This window comes from Bufo gargarizans, chromosome 11 (assembly GCF_014858855.1).
Source record: "Bufo gargarizans isolate SCDJY-AF-19 chromosome 11, ASM1485885v1, whole genome shotgun sequence".
NCBI lineage: Eukaryota > Metazoa > Chordata > Amphibia > Anura > Bufonidae > Bufo > Bufo gargarizans.
The window spans coordinates 54,482,110-54,497,013 of NC_058090.1; the positions used below are offsets into that span (position 1 = coordinate 54,482,110).

General features: G+C 44.4%; 1 protein-coding gene across 2 annotated transcripts in view; it reads left to right on the forward strand.

Annotated features, from left to right (window-relative positions):
* Positions 1 to 2,259: 2,259 nt before the first annotated feature.
* FMN1 (formin 1) overlaps positions 2,260 to 14,904 on the forward strand; it is a 222,414-nt gene continuing 209,769 nt past the window's right edge. For both annotated transcript variants that reach the window (XM_044271832.1, XM_044271831.1), the window contains exons 1-2: positions 2,260 to 4,433; positions 6,870 to 6,987. In XM_044271832.1, coding sequence (XP_044127767.1) covers positions 2,958 to 4,433; positions 6,870 to 6,987 — 1,594 coding nt within the window. In that variant the 5' untranslated portion in view covers positions 2,260 to 2,957. The remainder of the gene's footprint in view (positions 4,434 to 6,869; positions 6,988 to 14,904) is intronic.

Sequence of the window (14,904 nt, forward strand, 5' to 3'; positions counted from 1 at the left end):
GGCTGCGACGGGGTCACTACTGCACGTGCCACCGTGCCAGCTTCAACTGCCCTTCTGGTGCTCGCTACTTCACCAGGTTGTACGGCAGTGCTGGTACTAGGTCCAGGGAGGGCTGGGCTGCTGGTGTATGCCTCACCGCGTAATCCGACAGCAGCAGCCCCACTCTGCTGCTCTTGAAGCGGATCCTGCGCAACCTGCGGTCTAGCGACACGGGGCCGGGTACGCCTGGTGGTATCAGGGACCTCAGCCTCCTCGTCCGAACTTTGGGTCAGAGAGCCACTGCTTTCTACAGGTTCGTATTCTGACCCGCTGGATTCATCAGATGAGGGTTCCCACTCCTCATCCGACTGGGTCAGAAGCCTGTAGGCCTCTTCAGAAGAATACCCCCTGTTAGACATGTGGGCAACTAAATTTAGGGGTATTCCCTGAGACTACCCAAGAAAAAAAAAAGCAAGCCTGTCTTACAAAGGGGAGGCTAGCGAAGTACCGGAGGCCGCTGCGGTTGATAAAAAATATCAAAACTGATTTTTTTATCGCCGCAGTGCGTGTAAAGTGAATGTGCAGTGATCAAAAAAAAAATTTTTTTTGTCACTGCGGTGGGGCGGGTGTGGGCGAACGCACGTGTGGGCGACCGATCAGGCCTGATCGGGCAAACACTGCGTTTTGGGTGGAGGGCGAACTAAAGTGACACTAGTACTAATTATAGATCTGACCGTGATCAGTTTTGATCACTTCCAGATACTATAAAAGTACAAATGCTGATTAGCGATACGCTAATCAGCGAATAACGGACTGCGGTGCGGTGGGCTGGGCGCTAACTGATCGTTAACTACCTAACCAAGGGACCTAAACTATACCTAAAACCTAACGGTCAATAACAGTGAAAAAAAAAAGTGACAGTTTGCACTGATCACTTTTTTCTTTTCACTTGTGATTGACAGGGGCGATCAAAGGGGTGATCAAAGGGTTAATTGGGGTTCAGGGGGGTGATCAGGGGCTAGTATGTGTAGTGTTTGGTGTACTCACTGTGAAGCCTGCTCCTCTGCTGGATCCAACCGACGAAAAGAACCAGCAGAGGAGCAGGCAGCCATATAACAGATCATATTTACAAATATGATCTGCTATCTGGCACTTTGATTGGATTTTTTAAAAATCAGCAACCTGCCAGCCACGATCATTGGCTGGCAGGTTGCTGACGAAATACTTCTCGATGAAATGCCGGCGCGAACTGCGCGGGCGCATACTCGCGTCATCTCGCGTCTCGCGAGATGACGCGTATATGCGTGACTGTGCGCAGCGCTGCCACCTCCGGAACGCACATGTGCGTTAGGCGGTCTGGAGGTGGTTAAGAAAGTCGCTCATCTCTAGTTATGACCACCCTGCAATTCATCAGTGGTGGTCGTGCTTGTACACTATAGGAAAAAGCACTGGGCTCTCTGGTGGCCGGGACTGTGGGATCGCACATAGGCTGCTGCATTTTCCTATAGTCTGCAAGCAGTGTGGTCGTAACCCCTGGAAATGAGCGGTGTATAATGTGATGGGAAAATAAATCCAGCCAGCAAAGGAAGCAATATGGATAAGTAAGTGCCCTGTATTAACCTTCATCTACAGTGTCCTTCCCCCATACCTTTGTAGATTGTAAGCCCTCGCGGGCAGGGCCATCTCTCCTTCTGTACCAGTTTGTAACTCGTCTTGTTCATGCTAATTGCAATTGTCTGTATTATGTATGTTCACACCTCTTCATATGTACATCGCTATGGAATGAATGGTGCTATAATAATAGATTTAAAAAAAAATCCTCTACATATTAAAAGCTATTTACTGAAGTGAGACAACCCCTTTAAAATCTAATTTTGTATCTCAGGCATTTGCACTCACAGCAGCGGAACGGACATACTGATGCGGACAGCACACGGTGTGATGTCCGCGTTTTATGTGGACCCATTGAAATAAATGGGTCCGCATCCTATACGCAAAAAAAAAAAAGGAACGGAGACGGAAACAATAAAAATATCAGTGTGAAATACTTTTGTGTAAAAGAGGGAAAAAACACAAGTAGATAAACCTCACACACATTTTACATAGTACACCATTGTTTTCCTCAGTCACTCTAAAATCAATTTCTAAGGTGCGATACGGTAGCAACCAAAGACCATGGTTCCAAACCTCATGCATGTTCTGAGATGGTCAGGTCCCTTGCCTGCTTCCTAGGATCTGAGTACATAATGCTTGGTCACAGTATCTGGTCTGCTAGCACGCCTTCCTTCCTAGAGCTGACTGTGTCAGACCCTCCCACCTCATTAAATACCTGTTACCTGAAAGTTGGGAGGTAAAGTAACTTGAAACCGGCCTCCTCCAGGCCGTCTCCAGACTATGACATTTACATTCCGTAGAAAGTCTGCAGCAAGGCGGAAGAAGGAGCTCTTGTCCTGATTCAGCTGAGAGGACTTGTATGCTTGTGATACACAACTTATTTTTGGTTTATTTTTTTTTCTGTGACACGTTGGCCGTCTCCTTTTTCTTTTGTTGTTTTCCCTTTTCTTGGTTTTTAATGAGTGGCGTGCTGAAGCCGGAGGTGAACAGAGAAGTCTTTTCACAACTGTCAAGCCGGGTCATTGCTCAAAAAACTCTGTCATATGTATGTGATTAAGCTGCCAAGCAACTAGTGAGCTCCCGTATGAAAAGCAGGAAGCTGGAATCTGCAGGCTACTACGCTACACCACGGACAGTTGACAGGCCAGGCTTTATTTTTATTCCTCACTTGTGATTTTTCTATGGTGTGACTTTGTGGAGACATATTTTATAGAATATTTTTTAAATCCTCATTCCTAGTGTGTTGCGAAGACACCTCTCCTTGGATTTAAATGGCTGTTTTGTACGCTCTCATTCAGAAGATCTGCTGATCCTGAGGTTTTTCCCCTTTTTTTTTTTTTTTTAAACTTTGTTGTCCTGTGGACATGGAAGGGAAAGACAGCATTACTAAAGAGCCAAATTCTCCAGCAATTCCAACTGCAAATTCACTGAGCAGTTCTTCACCATCTGTGCTCAGTAAATTTTCCATTAGGTCTTTTTTTGGAATCACTACAAAGTTGGAAAATACGAAGCCCAAAGAGGAAAGTGCTGTTCTCAAAGCATTTCGCTCACTAGGAAATAAAGCAGAAGAGCAGACTAACCAACTGGACGAGGTTGAGGCTGAAAATGGTGACCTCATAAGGCAAACAGACACCGTTGTGGATGGTGCAGAGAAAGCGAAGGAGTTAACAGAACAAATTGAAGATGAACAAATTAGCCAGGAAGCACAAATTACAAGTGAAGGGGATTTACACCTTGAGGAGGATTCACAAGTCTCCAGAGAACAAGGTAAAAGTGACGACTCTGAGGAGGAAAACAATGAGCTTCATCCACAAATAGATAACCTGGGAGGGACAGAAGCTCAGGTTTTACAAGAGCAAGAGGATGAAAAGAAGGGAGTGTACACAAAGCGTCTGAAAGCTTCAGACATTTGCGAGGATGCCAAGTCTGAGATGCTCTCCACATCAGACTCTGCACTAGCCGAAACGGACCAGGATGGTATGCTGGTACATGGTACTCTAGTTCACATCTCAAGTGATTCAGAGTCTGACGGTGAAGGCTCCAAGCAAGATACATGCCAAAAAGAAACAAAGACTTCTATGTCAAAGCTTTTATCTGATTCTCAAGTATCATTGAACAATGGCCCCAAGCAGGAATCAGAATTGCAAAAGAATGAAGGTACTACCGTTAGCATAGAGGGAGAGGGCCAGCCTGAGCTGGACCTAAACAGGCCAGAAAATGAAGGGACCACTATGGATCAGAAGAGGGTTGCTGACGAAAATATAGAAGGGAGTAGTCCAGTTTCTCAAACGCCCATCCCTGTTGCCAATACTCCAGATGAGAAGCCATTCCAGGTCCCTGCCTTTTTTAGTGGTTTTCATGTGCACAAAAAGGGGACCTCTACAGATGACCGAGAAACAATTGAGGTGAAACAAGGCGATAGTGACTTGGCTTTGCTAAAACTTTCCCAACCTGTGCAAAAATCCAAACTTCCAAACGGGGCTGCGATCCGGAAAAAGGAAGTTAAGTCACCAGTGGAGCCTAAAGCAAGTTCCAAATTCATGGAGCAACTTTCCCAGCTGCTCAACTTTGACTTGCCAAAGCAAGACGAGAAGGAAGAAGATTCACTTCCAGGTCAAACTGATAATGGTGGCCAAGACACTCCTGTTACAGAGGAGAAGCCCGAGTCTGCACTGGAAGCATTTAAGTCTTTCTTCACAGGTGCTTCAAAGAAGACCGCACCACTCGAGCCTCTTGATCTAGAGGCTGTGAAGCGGAGGCAAAAGACTGAGAAGGAATCGTTGAAGTCTATCTTTGAAAAACCCAAATCCATAGATGCTGACCAGGCTATTGACAGGAATGTATGTTTTTTTTTTTTTTTTTCTGTTTTGTTTGACTTCGGCTATATTCACACTACAGTGAAAAATATCAGCTGGTAAAAACTATTACTTTTGGTTTTGAAAGGCCCATTTTGCATCCGTGTGTGCATCTGCTTTCCAGCGTGTATCTGTTTTTACCAGCTGTTAAAACTGATACAAAACAGCCATTAAAAACATATACATGGGGTAGATAAAGGGTTGGCCCATCTCATACATTGGGGGCATATCGCTAGGACAGAGTCTGCAAGGTGAAGGAGAGTGAACCACGCATACGCAGCCACCTTCCATTAATTTCTATGGGACTGCCGTAAAAAGCCTAGCTATTTCCCTCAGCACCATAGAAGTGAATGGAGCGGTGGCCACGTTTCCATGGTGCTCTTACTATTTATTTCTATGGGACATTCGAAAATAGCCAAGCGGGCTGCTCGGCTGTTTTCAGCACTCCCATAGAAATTAATGGAGGACAGCCCCACATGAGCAGTCCGCACTCTCTCACTTTGCGGGCTCCGTTCTCGTCATATGCCCCAAATGTATTAGATTGGCCAACCCCTTTTAAAGGGCATCTGTCAGCAGATTTATACCTATGACACCAGCTGACCTGTTACATTTCCTCTTGGCAGCTGAAGGCATCTGTGTTGGTCCCATGTTCATATGTGCCCGCATTGCTGAGAAACATGAAGTTTTGCTATATACAAATTAGTCCCTAGGAGCAACAAGGGCTTTGCTATTACTCTGAGTCTCAGCTCTCTCTGCAACTGCACTTCGATTGACAGGACCAGGCAGTGTAAATGTGATCACGCCCGCCTGACCCGGTCAATCTAAGTGCAGCTGGCACAGCAGTTGCAGAGAGAGCAGAGTCTTTAGGTGTAACGGCAAGGCACCCATTGCTCCAAGAGGCTCATTTGCATATATTAAAACATAATTTTTCTCAGCAATCCGGGTACATGGGACCAACCTTTTAAGATTTTTTTTAAAATCCCAACCCCTGCATGCCCTTGGTATTTATCAAGCCTCCTGCAAAAAACAAAACAAAACATGCCACCTCCACTTGCTCGCTTGGGGACACTCGCTCCTCTCTGACACTGCTAGCGCTGTGACGTCACCATGCTGTGTGCATCAGGTCCTGCTGCCTCTAGTAAGGAGCCAATGTCCCTGCACGTGGCAGTGGATAAAGTATTATTTTTATTTTACCTCTTGAATGGCCTTTTTTTTTTTTTGTGCACTCCCATCTAAATGAGACCTCTTAAAATGGGCCTTTTGATTTCAAATGGGGGTCCAACTGGCCTGTGAAAACTGCCAAATATAGGACATGACCTATTTTTTGAATAGCCCCATAGACTTTAATTGTCTCTGCAAACAGCTGTTACATAGCCATTTCATGTGAATTTTGTGACTGTAACCTTAAAGGGTTAGAAAAGGTATTCCCGGTCTACAACGATTAGATTGGTGGGGGATCTTGCACCTTTTGGAGGACTCCTGAAATGGACAGAGTGGCTGGTCAGAAATGTGCGCTGCCAATCCATTCATTTCTATGGGAGTGCCAGAGATGGCCAAGTAGAAATCGCTCCGTCGATTTCAGGGGGGGGGGGGGCCTTTATTGGGGTACAGGGCCTCTGTTCTCATGATTGTGGGGGTCCCAGCAGTAGGACCTTCACGCTTCTCATAGTTATATCTTGTGGATAGGGGATAACTTTCTCTAACTAGAATACCCCTTTAATGCTACAAAGGTAATGTCAGTAATACAGTGCCATAGATGACTAGGAGTCCATTTGTCACCTGTGTGTGTGTGTCCAACTTTACATAGATGCAAATGTGGACTGCTCCCCTAGAAGTATATGGCTTGGCATGTAGAGGTAGTTTCTCCTAGAAGCTTTGCATCATGACGACACATGGAGTATGTGCTCCTCTGTCCCATTCTGTGTGCAGGCCCTGATTGTAAGGACTCGTATATGTTTAATTAGAGGCAACTAGGGGCAAACCATAGATCTGCAAAAAACGGAAGCCACCCGAGTTCTGTCTGCATCTTTTGCGGCCCCATTAAAGTGAATGGGTCCGTATCCGATGTGCAAAAACTGTGGCTCGGATGCAGACCACAAAAACGGTCGTGTGCATGTGGCCTAATTGTTCTATTTCCTTTTTAATATTCTTTATGAAAATCCATCTAATTTCAGAGAGGTTTGAGGACATTCTGCAAAAGTGTATAGTTTGTATGGACCGTGCGTGCAGTATATAGAGACTTGACTGTTGCAGTAAAGTTTACAAGGAACTTGCTGGTGGCCTAATGAACTTCTTTTAAAGGGGTCGTCAGGCTCATATAGATTTGTTCAGACTATATTGGTAATATACGAATTATTGTTGTTGACAATTGGTTTTATTTGCTTTTTTAATGTCTCATCATTGTATTCATTTCTATTGCAGCCAGACCATAGTCCATCTGACCCAGAGGATCGAACCCCCGGGAGATTGCAGGCTGTGTGGCCACCGCCGAAACCAAAGGATGAGGAGGAGAAAGTGGGTCTGAAATATACGGAAGCAGGTAGGCCAGCATCTGATCCTCAACAGCATTCCCAACTATACCTGTAACCAGGGGTGCGCCTAGCGAAAACTGAAACTGCGCCCCCCCATGCCAATTTCTTAACCTAACCTTTTGCCACAATGCAAGTGCTCATTGCCAATGGCCCCCCTTTTGCCCCTACCTGGTGCTGCCTGAGTGATCACCTCACCTAGCCTCATTGGCAGTGCACACTAGTGTTGGGCGCAAGTATTTGAGTTGCGAATATTAATAGCGAATATCGGCACTTCGAGAATATTTAGAATATAGTGCTATATATTCGTAATTTCTAATATTCTAGAATTTTTTTTTTTCATCAGTAACCTCCCTTCTTGCTTATGGGCCAATGAGAAGGCTGCAATGTCTTTGTCTGAACTTAGCAACATCCCTAGCAACCAATAGGAAAGTTGCCGACCCCTTACTATATAAGAACCTCGCCAGCAGCCATTTTCTACAGTTTTTTTAAGTTCTGAGAGAGAGAGAGCCGTGTTATTGCTGTGATCTGTGCTTTCCACATTACATTAGATAGTTAGTTAGCTTATATATATATATAATATAATACAGATAGTCAGTCAGTGTAGGTTATATCCTGATAGAGTGTAGCTGATAGGTTCCAGTGCCGTGTGTTAGGTAGTACTGTCCATACATACAGGCAGACCTGCTAACATTTAGTGTCAATTAGCGCAATCGTGAATATATTGGAGCACTCTAGCTGCATATAAAGCCATTTTTGATGTTCTGCCGTGCCAACCATTTTCTCCAGTCTCAGTGGCAGCAGAGGTGACCTGCCCTTTCTGTGGCTTGTGACCAATTGACCTGAAGCTGTGAGGTATGTCACCACAGCGGCCAGCGATTGGCTGCAGCGATGTCAAAAAGGATGGACATGAGCAAAGGCAGCAGAGGGCAGGGAAAAGAGTGGCCGGGAGCCAGTAAGTAGGGTGTTTTTCAAAAACCCCTCAAAAGGTGGCTAATCTCTTTAAAGGTGCATTTCCTGGAAAAACTGATCAATTATGTTATAATGGCATAAGGGTCCTTGTGTGATTTCTGTCTACCGGAGACTGTGTATCAGTTCTCAGCGATCAGATTGAGCCACCATTTATCCCCGATCCAGTGGATAGGTGCAGAATGCTTCCGGCCACCATACTATGTCCAGAATTGAGCGGTACCTTTAACTAGCGGAACTACAGCCTTATAGAAAATGAGAAGTGCAGCGAAGTATATGATATCTTGTCTAGCTCTTACATCGGAGCTTTGTTGAATGTGGACACGGTCTTATGGCTTTGCTTTGTGATCACCAGCTTCCAGAACAAATATGTCATTGACTACACTGCGGATGTGACATCATGTTCCCTGCAGTCAGTGTTTAAATAAAATTGTATCATTAACCTACATGAGATAATTGCCAGCTATTAGTGTTGCTATGTTTGGTGACTTGTAGAAAGGTGGATTTACACCTTCAGATAATTGGGCAGATTATCTGGAACAAACATTCCTGCAAACGCTTGTTCTCGACAATCTGCCCGTGTAAAAGTGCCGCAGATCACCCGATGATTGAGCAAAACGTTCGTTCATCGGGTGAAATGGTGGTTAGTGGTAAGTAAATGATCGTTTCTGGGCAACAGATTGTGCTGTCTAAACGGCGATCTGATTGCAATAGCAACCACTTGTCCTCATACTGTGGAGGTGATCGAGCATGTAAATGCAGCAATCGCCTCCACTGAACGAGCAGCCGACTGTCGGGAAGGAGCACCCTCTCCCAGACAATCGGCTTTAGCTCTCTGTGCCTCTACTTCAGTGGTGGGCTGTTGGGCGTTGTAGGAGACAGTGTACTGGAGAAAGAGGATCCCCTATAATTAGAGTGGATTTCCAGTAATTAATATGGCCTATCCTCAGGATAGGTCATCAATAAAGATGGGTGAAGTCAGCTCTGGATGCTACATCCGAAGCCGCTTCACAAAAAAAAAATTGTTATAATACTGTACGGAGATTCATCTCTATACAGTATAGGAATGTATGGGCTCCGATGAGCCGAAGTAAGTTATTCACGAACTCGCGCAAGACTCTGTTGAATAACTTTGGTAATTGATTATTACAGTGAAAAAACACTTCAAAACTTGGAACCGAACCCGGCTTCGGCTCTGAGTGGTACTTTGGAACCGAAGCCAAGTTCGGTTGCGAGGTTTTTCACTGTAATAGAGTATAATGTAGCATCGAAGTTGCTTCGATCATATCTAGTCATCAATATCGGATCGGGGCTGTACTTGGATAGCTCTGGTGAGCACGACTGCTCCTGGTAAGGTACTTTCACACTAGCGTTCTTCTTTTCTGGCGCTGAGTTCCGTCCTAGGGGCTCAAATCTGGAAAATAACTGATCAGTTTTATCCCCATGCATTCTGAATGGAGAGCAATCCGTTCAGGATGCATCCAGTTCAGTCTTTTTTTACTGATGAGGCTTTTAAGAAAACCGTAGCATGTTGTATTTTTACCTCCGGCCAAAAATCCGGAACACTTTGACTGAATGCCATTTTTTCCCCATTGACTTGCATTAATGCCGTGTATTCCGTCAAACCGGATCTGGTTTTTGCATGTTAAACCCGAAAAATGTGCAAAAAAAAGTTAGTCCATAAATGGCGGATCCGTTTTTTCCAATTCATTTTTTCATTGTGATCAGAATTCAAATGTAATCCGTTTTCACGCGTTTTTCCGGATCTGGCGGGCAATTGCCTGTCTGATTCAAACAACGCTAGTGTGAAAGTACCCTGACAGCTGATCGTCAGGGGTGTTCTGAGGATAGGCCATACTGGATAGCCCCTTTAACTACAAATTGGGGTGCATCATGTTGTACTGCTGCATAAATAAGAAGTGCTCAGCCTGGCTTGTGCAGTCTTCATTCCAAAGACCTAGCGACTTGTTAGTCATTGCAGATATCTAGATCATTGTGTGTAATTAGCCATGACACCGTTTCTGTATGCACAGGATTAGGTCAGGGCAGGGTTTTTTAAGCCAGTGATTCTTTAAAAAAGTAAAAAAAGTTTGCTTTCACTGACGGCAAAAGAGATTGTCTACTTGGTGAGGATTGTATTAAAGGTATTTTCCAGGAGTAGAATACAATGTCCTCAGGATAGGTCATCAATATTTGATTGGTGGGGATCCGGCTCCTGGCACCTCGCTGACCAGCTGTTAGAGGCTGTGGTGCCCCATGCTGCCGCCGCTTTCCAGGCCGGTGACATCATATTTATCAGTCACGTGACTTATTTGCAGCTGATTCCCGCTCAAATTGCTATTTTGTATAGGAATTAAAAGTATTTATTAAAGTAGACCATGTCAGGAGAGCCGGGGGTATTTCTTTCTGACCAATCCAGTGCTATCTGCAGGATACAGAAAAAAGATACTGGTAAGGTTTTACTCAACCCTTAAAGGGGTTCTGCCTTAGTAAACAAAATATTTATACCTACCTGCTCCCCACCACTCTGGTCTCCATTTTCTGGTCCCCGTTTAAATATGCTGCTGCGTGGGCATGGTCACATACTCTGCTGCAGCCAATGATCGGCTTCAGCTGTTGTGTGCTGCTTGTGGCCACACTGCCATCATGAAGCAAAGGGGAGCATATTTAGTATAAATTGCTGCAAAGCGTAATGAACAGTAGTATTTCATCACAAGGAGGCACAGAAAGCTTGATGGTTGCAAACACATACACTGGTGGCACACGAGACTTGAGGGTTACAGAACCTAAATGTAGCTGAACTAAACCTTGTTTTATTTTTTTTGAGTGGTTCTTCACCAGAGAGCAGGGACCATGCGATACTCCGCTGATGATCCATGGGTCAGGTTGCATCAAAAGAGATGGTCTTCACCATGTTTGTCCTATAGCAGACAGGGCAAGCGGGCAGGCTGCTGCTCCAACCACTTGAAAAAGTGCAGTAGGAGGGGGGCATGGTTGTTCTCCGGGGGCAGAAATCTGCCTATCGCTAGTGGAGGAGACCGGTGCACTAATGCCATCGCTCTTCCCCATACTGTCTCGTTATTTCCCTTTGATTATACAGCACGATCTGCCATTGGGAAACGATTATCTTTTGTGCTGCACAAAAGATACAATTACCCGAGAAACGAGCGTTTTGCTCATTCATCTGGTAATCGGCGGTGCATTTACACTGCCAGATCATCGCTAACCAGCATTACTAATAATGTTGGTTAGCGATGATCCATTCAGTTGCCGGCCTGTAAAGAGTCCTTTACAGAAGCCACCGTAGACACAATGGACAGGAAGGGAGCTCGTTGACTTCTATGGGAGAGTTTTCTAGGCATGTTCTGTGACCTGTGCAGAGGTCAGGAGGGAGTAGGTAAGCTGTGATACCACTTATTGTGAATTGTGGATCCTGTGTTCTCTATATATGCAGGTAGTATGTCATTGTTATCCGGTCTGTGATGATAATGCGATGACTGCTGAAAAGTGATCTGTATGAACCAAGAAGTGGTTCCTATTATTAGGCTTAGTGGGCAGTGTGAAAACTGCAGGATTGTAGAATTTGTGTTTCAAAATATAGATTGTGACATGGAAAGGAAATAGATCAAAAAATTATTTAAACATATGTTTAGCATAAAAACTTGATTTAAACAATGGTCTTTTTCACATGAGCGTCCGGCCTCAGAATACGCACGGATTCCGGTTGCTACATACACCATCATTATTGCCATCAGTATTGCTTCCATTCATTCATCTGGATTTCCATAGGTATTCCTTCCTTCCTTCCTGTATTTTGATGTACTCCCATAGGCTATAATGGACGTATTTGAAAGCAAATACACACAAAACAAAGACATGCCGCGGATTTCAAATACTGATGTAAATTATATGCCCATGTAAAACTGAGGGGAAGCCTGTAGAGTCATTCACAGTTTAATTTCTAGTTTGTTTTATTAGAAAAATTGTATTCAGAAAAACTCCAGTCTGTATACTGCATATACTACTATGATTCTAAATGGTCGTTTTAATATTTAGAAGATTTGGAACTTTTAAAACTCTGCCCAGATATGGCAAATATGGACATCTAACTACTTTTATTGTGCTGAGCTCCAAAGCTTGTATCTGTAGCCGATGTTTATTATATCAGACACTTTTACGTATGAAAAATTGTGGAGTTACTAGATGAACCAGATGTTTAAACTTTCACCTTACAATTCATTGCCTAGATAAGATGGGAGTAGGACAGTGAGCCATTTAGGCGGACACCCTTCTATGTTTGAAGCAACTCCTTCTGCAAACATGAGCCTGCAGAAGGTGACTCTCGTGCCGAGGCTGAACTCGGCACGAGTTCTGTCCTCTGCTATAACGAGACTTACTGCGAAGGTCCGACTGTAAATGATTAGATCTCTGGATCACTAGACATGAAATAAAAATTAGTTTATGGAAAAGTGGACAACTAATATGGTCGTCTTGGCAAATCTGCCCAGCAATGGAATTCTACCCCTTGGAGTAGCTATTTTTTTTTAAAATTAGGATGTCTTGCCAATCAGCAGTCTGTCAGATCAGTGTGAGCTGTATGAACACCCAGCTTTCCTAGAATCTAATAAGAAATGGTCAGAAATTATCGTTTATCAGTTTGACAGAAGAGGGCAACTCAAGGAGGGACTTTCATTTTTTGACCAATATGTCTTATGGGAAAATATGGCAGAAACATCACCTGTAAACCCAGGCTAACGTTAGTCTTATGTTGTAGTATCGGAACCAGTATTAAAGGGGTATTCCCATCTGGATATGCAATAAATGTGCAATAGGTGCGGGTCTCCTCTGGAACCTACTCTTATCTCATCTGAGGCTGGCAGGAATGGAAAGGTGGGTATTAGGGTTGAGCGAATCAAAGTATCCTTTGATCTGAATTTCAAGGAAAATTTAAATTCACATCAAAGCCGAATTTCTTTGTGCTTCGTCATAATTAAAATAAATCAATTTTCCCTGAAATGGCAGTAAAAAAAAATTATACTCACTCACCTCATCCATTTGAGCACAAAGAGGCCGCTGTGGCCATCTTGATTTAAGATCCCACGTGAAATCTCGTGCCATGGCGGCCTCTTGGCGCTCAAATCAGCGATTGAGCGTGGCGTCTGAGGGGTTCAATGACAGGGGTTGGGGCTATTGCCGTTCCCCATCATAGAGCCCCCTACTTACTAAGACGTGTGCTTCGTCACAAAGTAATTCGACACAAAGTGAATTTCGTCAAAGCAGCCGAATCAAATTTTTCGAAGCTTCGCTAGTGGATATGCATGCACTGCTCTCAGTTCATTTTAGGGCTTCAAAAAAAGCTATTGGGCCCCTTTCACACAGGTGAGATTTCCGCGCGGGTCCAATGCGTGAGGTGAACGCATTGCACCCGCACTGAATCCAGACCCATTAATTTCTATGGGGCTGTGCACATGAGCGGTGATTTTCACGCAACACTTGTGCGTTGCGTGAAAATCGCAGCATGTTCTATATTGTGCGTTTTTCACGCAACGCAGGCCCCATAGAAGTGAATGGGGCTGCGTGAAAATCGCATTGCATCCGCAAGCAAGTGTGGATGCGGTGCGATTTTCACGCACAGTTGCTAGGAGACAATCGGGATGGGGACTCTATCATTATTCTTTTCCCTTATAACATGGTTATAAGGGAAAATAATAGCATTCCTAATACAGAATGCATAGTACAATAGGGCTGGAGGGGTTAAAAAAATAAATATATTTTTAAAAGTTAACTCTCCTTAATCCACTTGTTCGCTCAGCCCGGCTTCTCTTCTGTCTTCATCTGTGAGGAAAAGGATCTTTGATGACGTCACTGCGCTCATCACATGATCCAGCACCATGGTGATGGATCATGTGATGGACCATGTGATGAGCGCAGTGACATCATTAAAGGGCCTTTACCCAGCTCCTGAAGAAAGAAGACGGAAGAGAAGCCGGGCTGAGCGAACAAGTGGATTAAGGTGAGTTTAATTATTATTTTTTAACCCCTCCAGCCCTATTGTACTATGCATTCTGTATTAGGAATATTAAATTAAATAATACAGTCTACACAACAGTGATCCCGAACTTCTGTGAAGAAGTCCGGGTTTGGGTCTGGGTACCAAACATGCCGATTTTTCTCACGCGCGTGCAAAACGCATTAAAATGTTTTGCATTCACACAGAAAAATCGCGCATTTTACCACAACGCATCCGGACACGCTCGTCTGCAAGGGGCCTTAAGCTCGCACCACTATTTTTTGACGTCCCATAGCCATGAATGAAGAGAGCTAGTCACTGCAACACACAGTGGTTGGGGTCTTGTTTTTCAGAATAGGAGAGGGTCCCAAAGGTGGGAAGTGCACTTTTTGGACTTTTACAACACATCCTGTGTATGTGTTAGATATGTCCAGAGGGAGCAACCACTTTTTTTTTTCTCAAATTTTTTCTATGGAGCCTTATGATTTATATTCTCCTGAAAAGTGGTCTTCTTTTCCCCCAGAAATAGTGCCTGATTTTGCATCTGTTATAGGGAAAGGAGCAGTGTTGCTATACTAGACATGACTCATGGACACAAGTGGCAAGTGCTCCTGTTCTGTTTTTGGGGGGTTAAAGGGATTCTGTCTCCTCGTTTTAGGCTATAGAGCTGCGGACATGCGCGGCTAGATCGCCGCTAGCATGTCCGCAATATACCGAACCTATGGGGCTGTGTGCTTTTATTGTGTTTTAAAAAATTATTTTAGAGATATGTAAATGAGCCTGGTAAGGAGCCCAAGGGGCTGCACTAACCTTCCTGGTGCCCAGCCATGTCCCCTGTGAAGGAGCCCAGCACCGCCTGCGTCCTCCGAATCTCCTCCTTTCTTCACAGTTAGATTGCCGTAATGTCGCGATGCGCAGTTCCTTTCCTGAGGCTGATTCCAGCACAGGG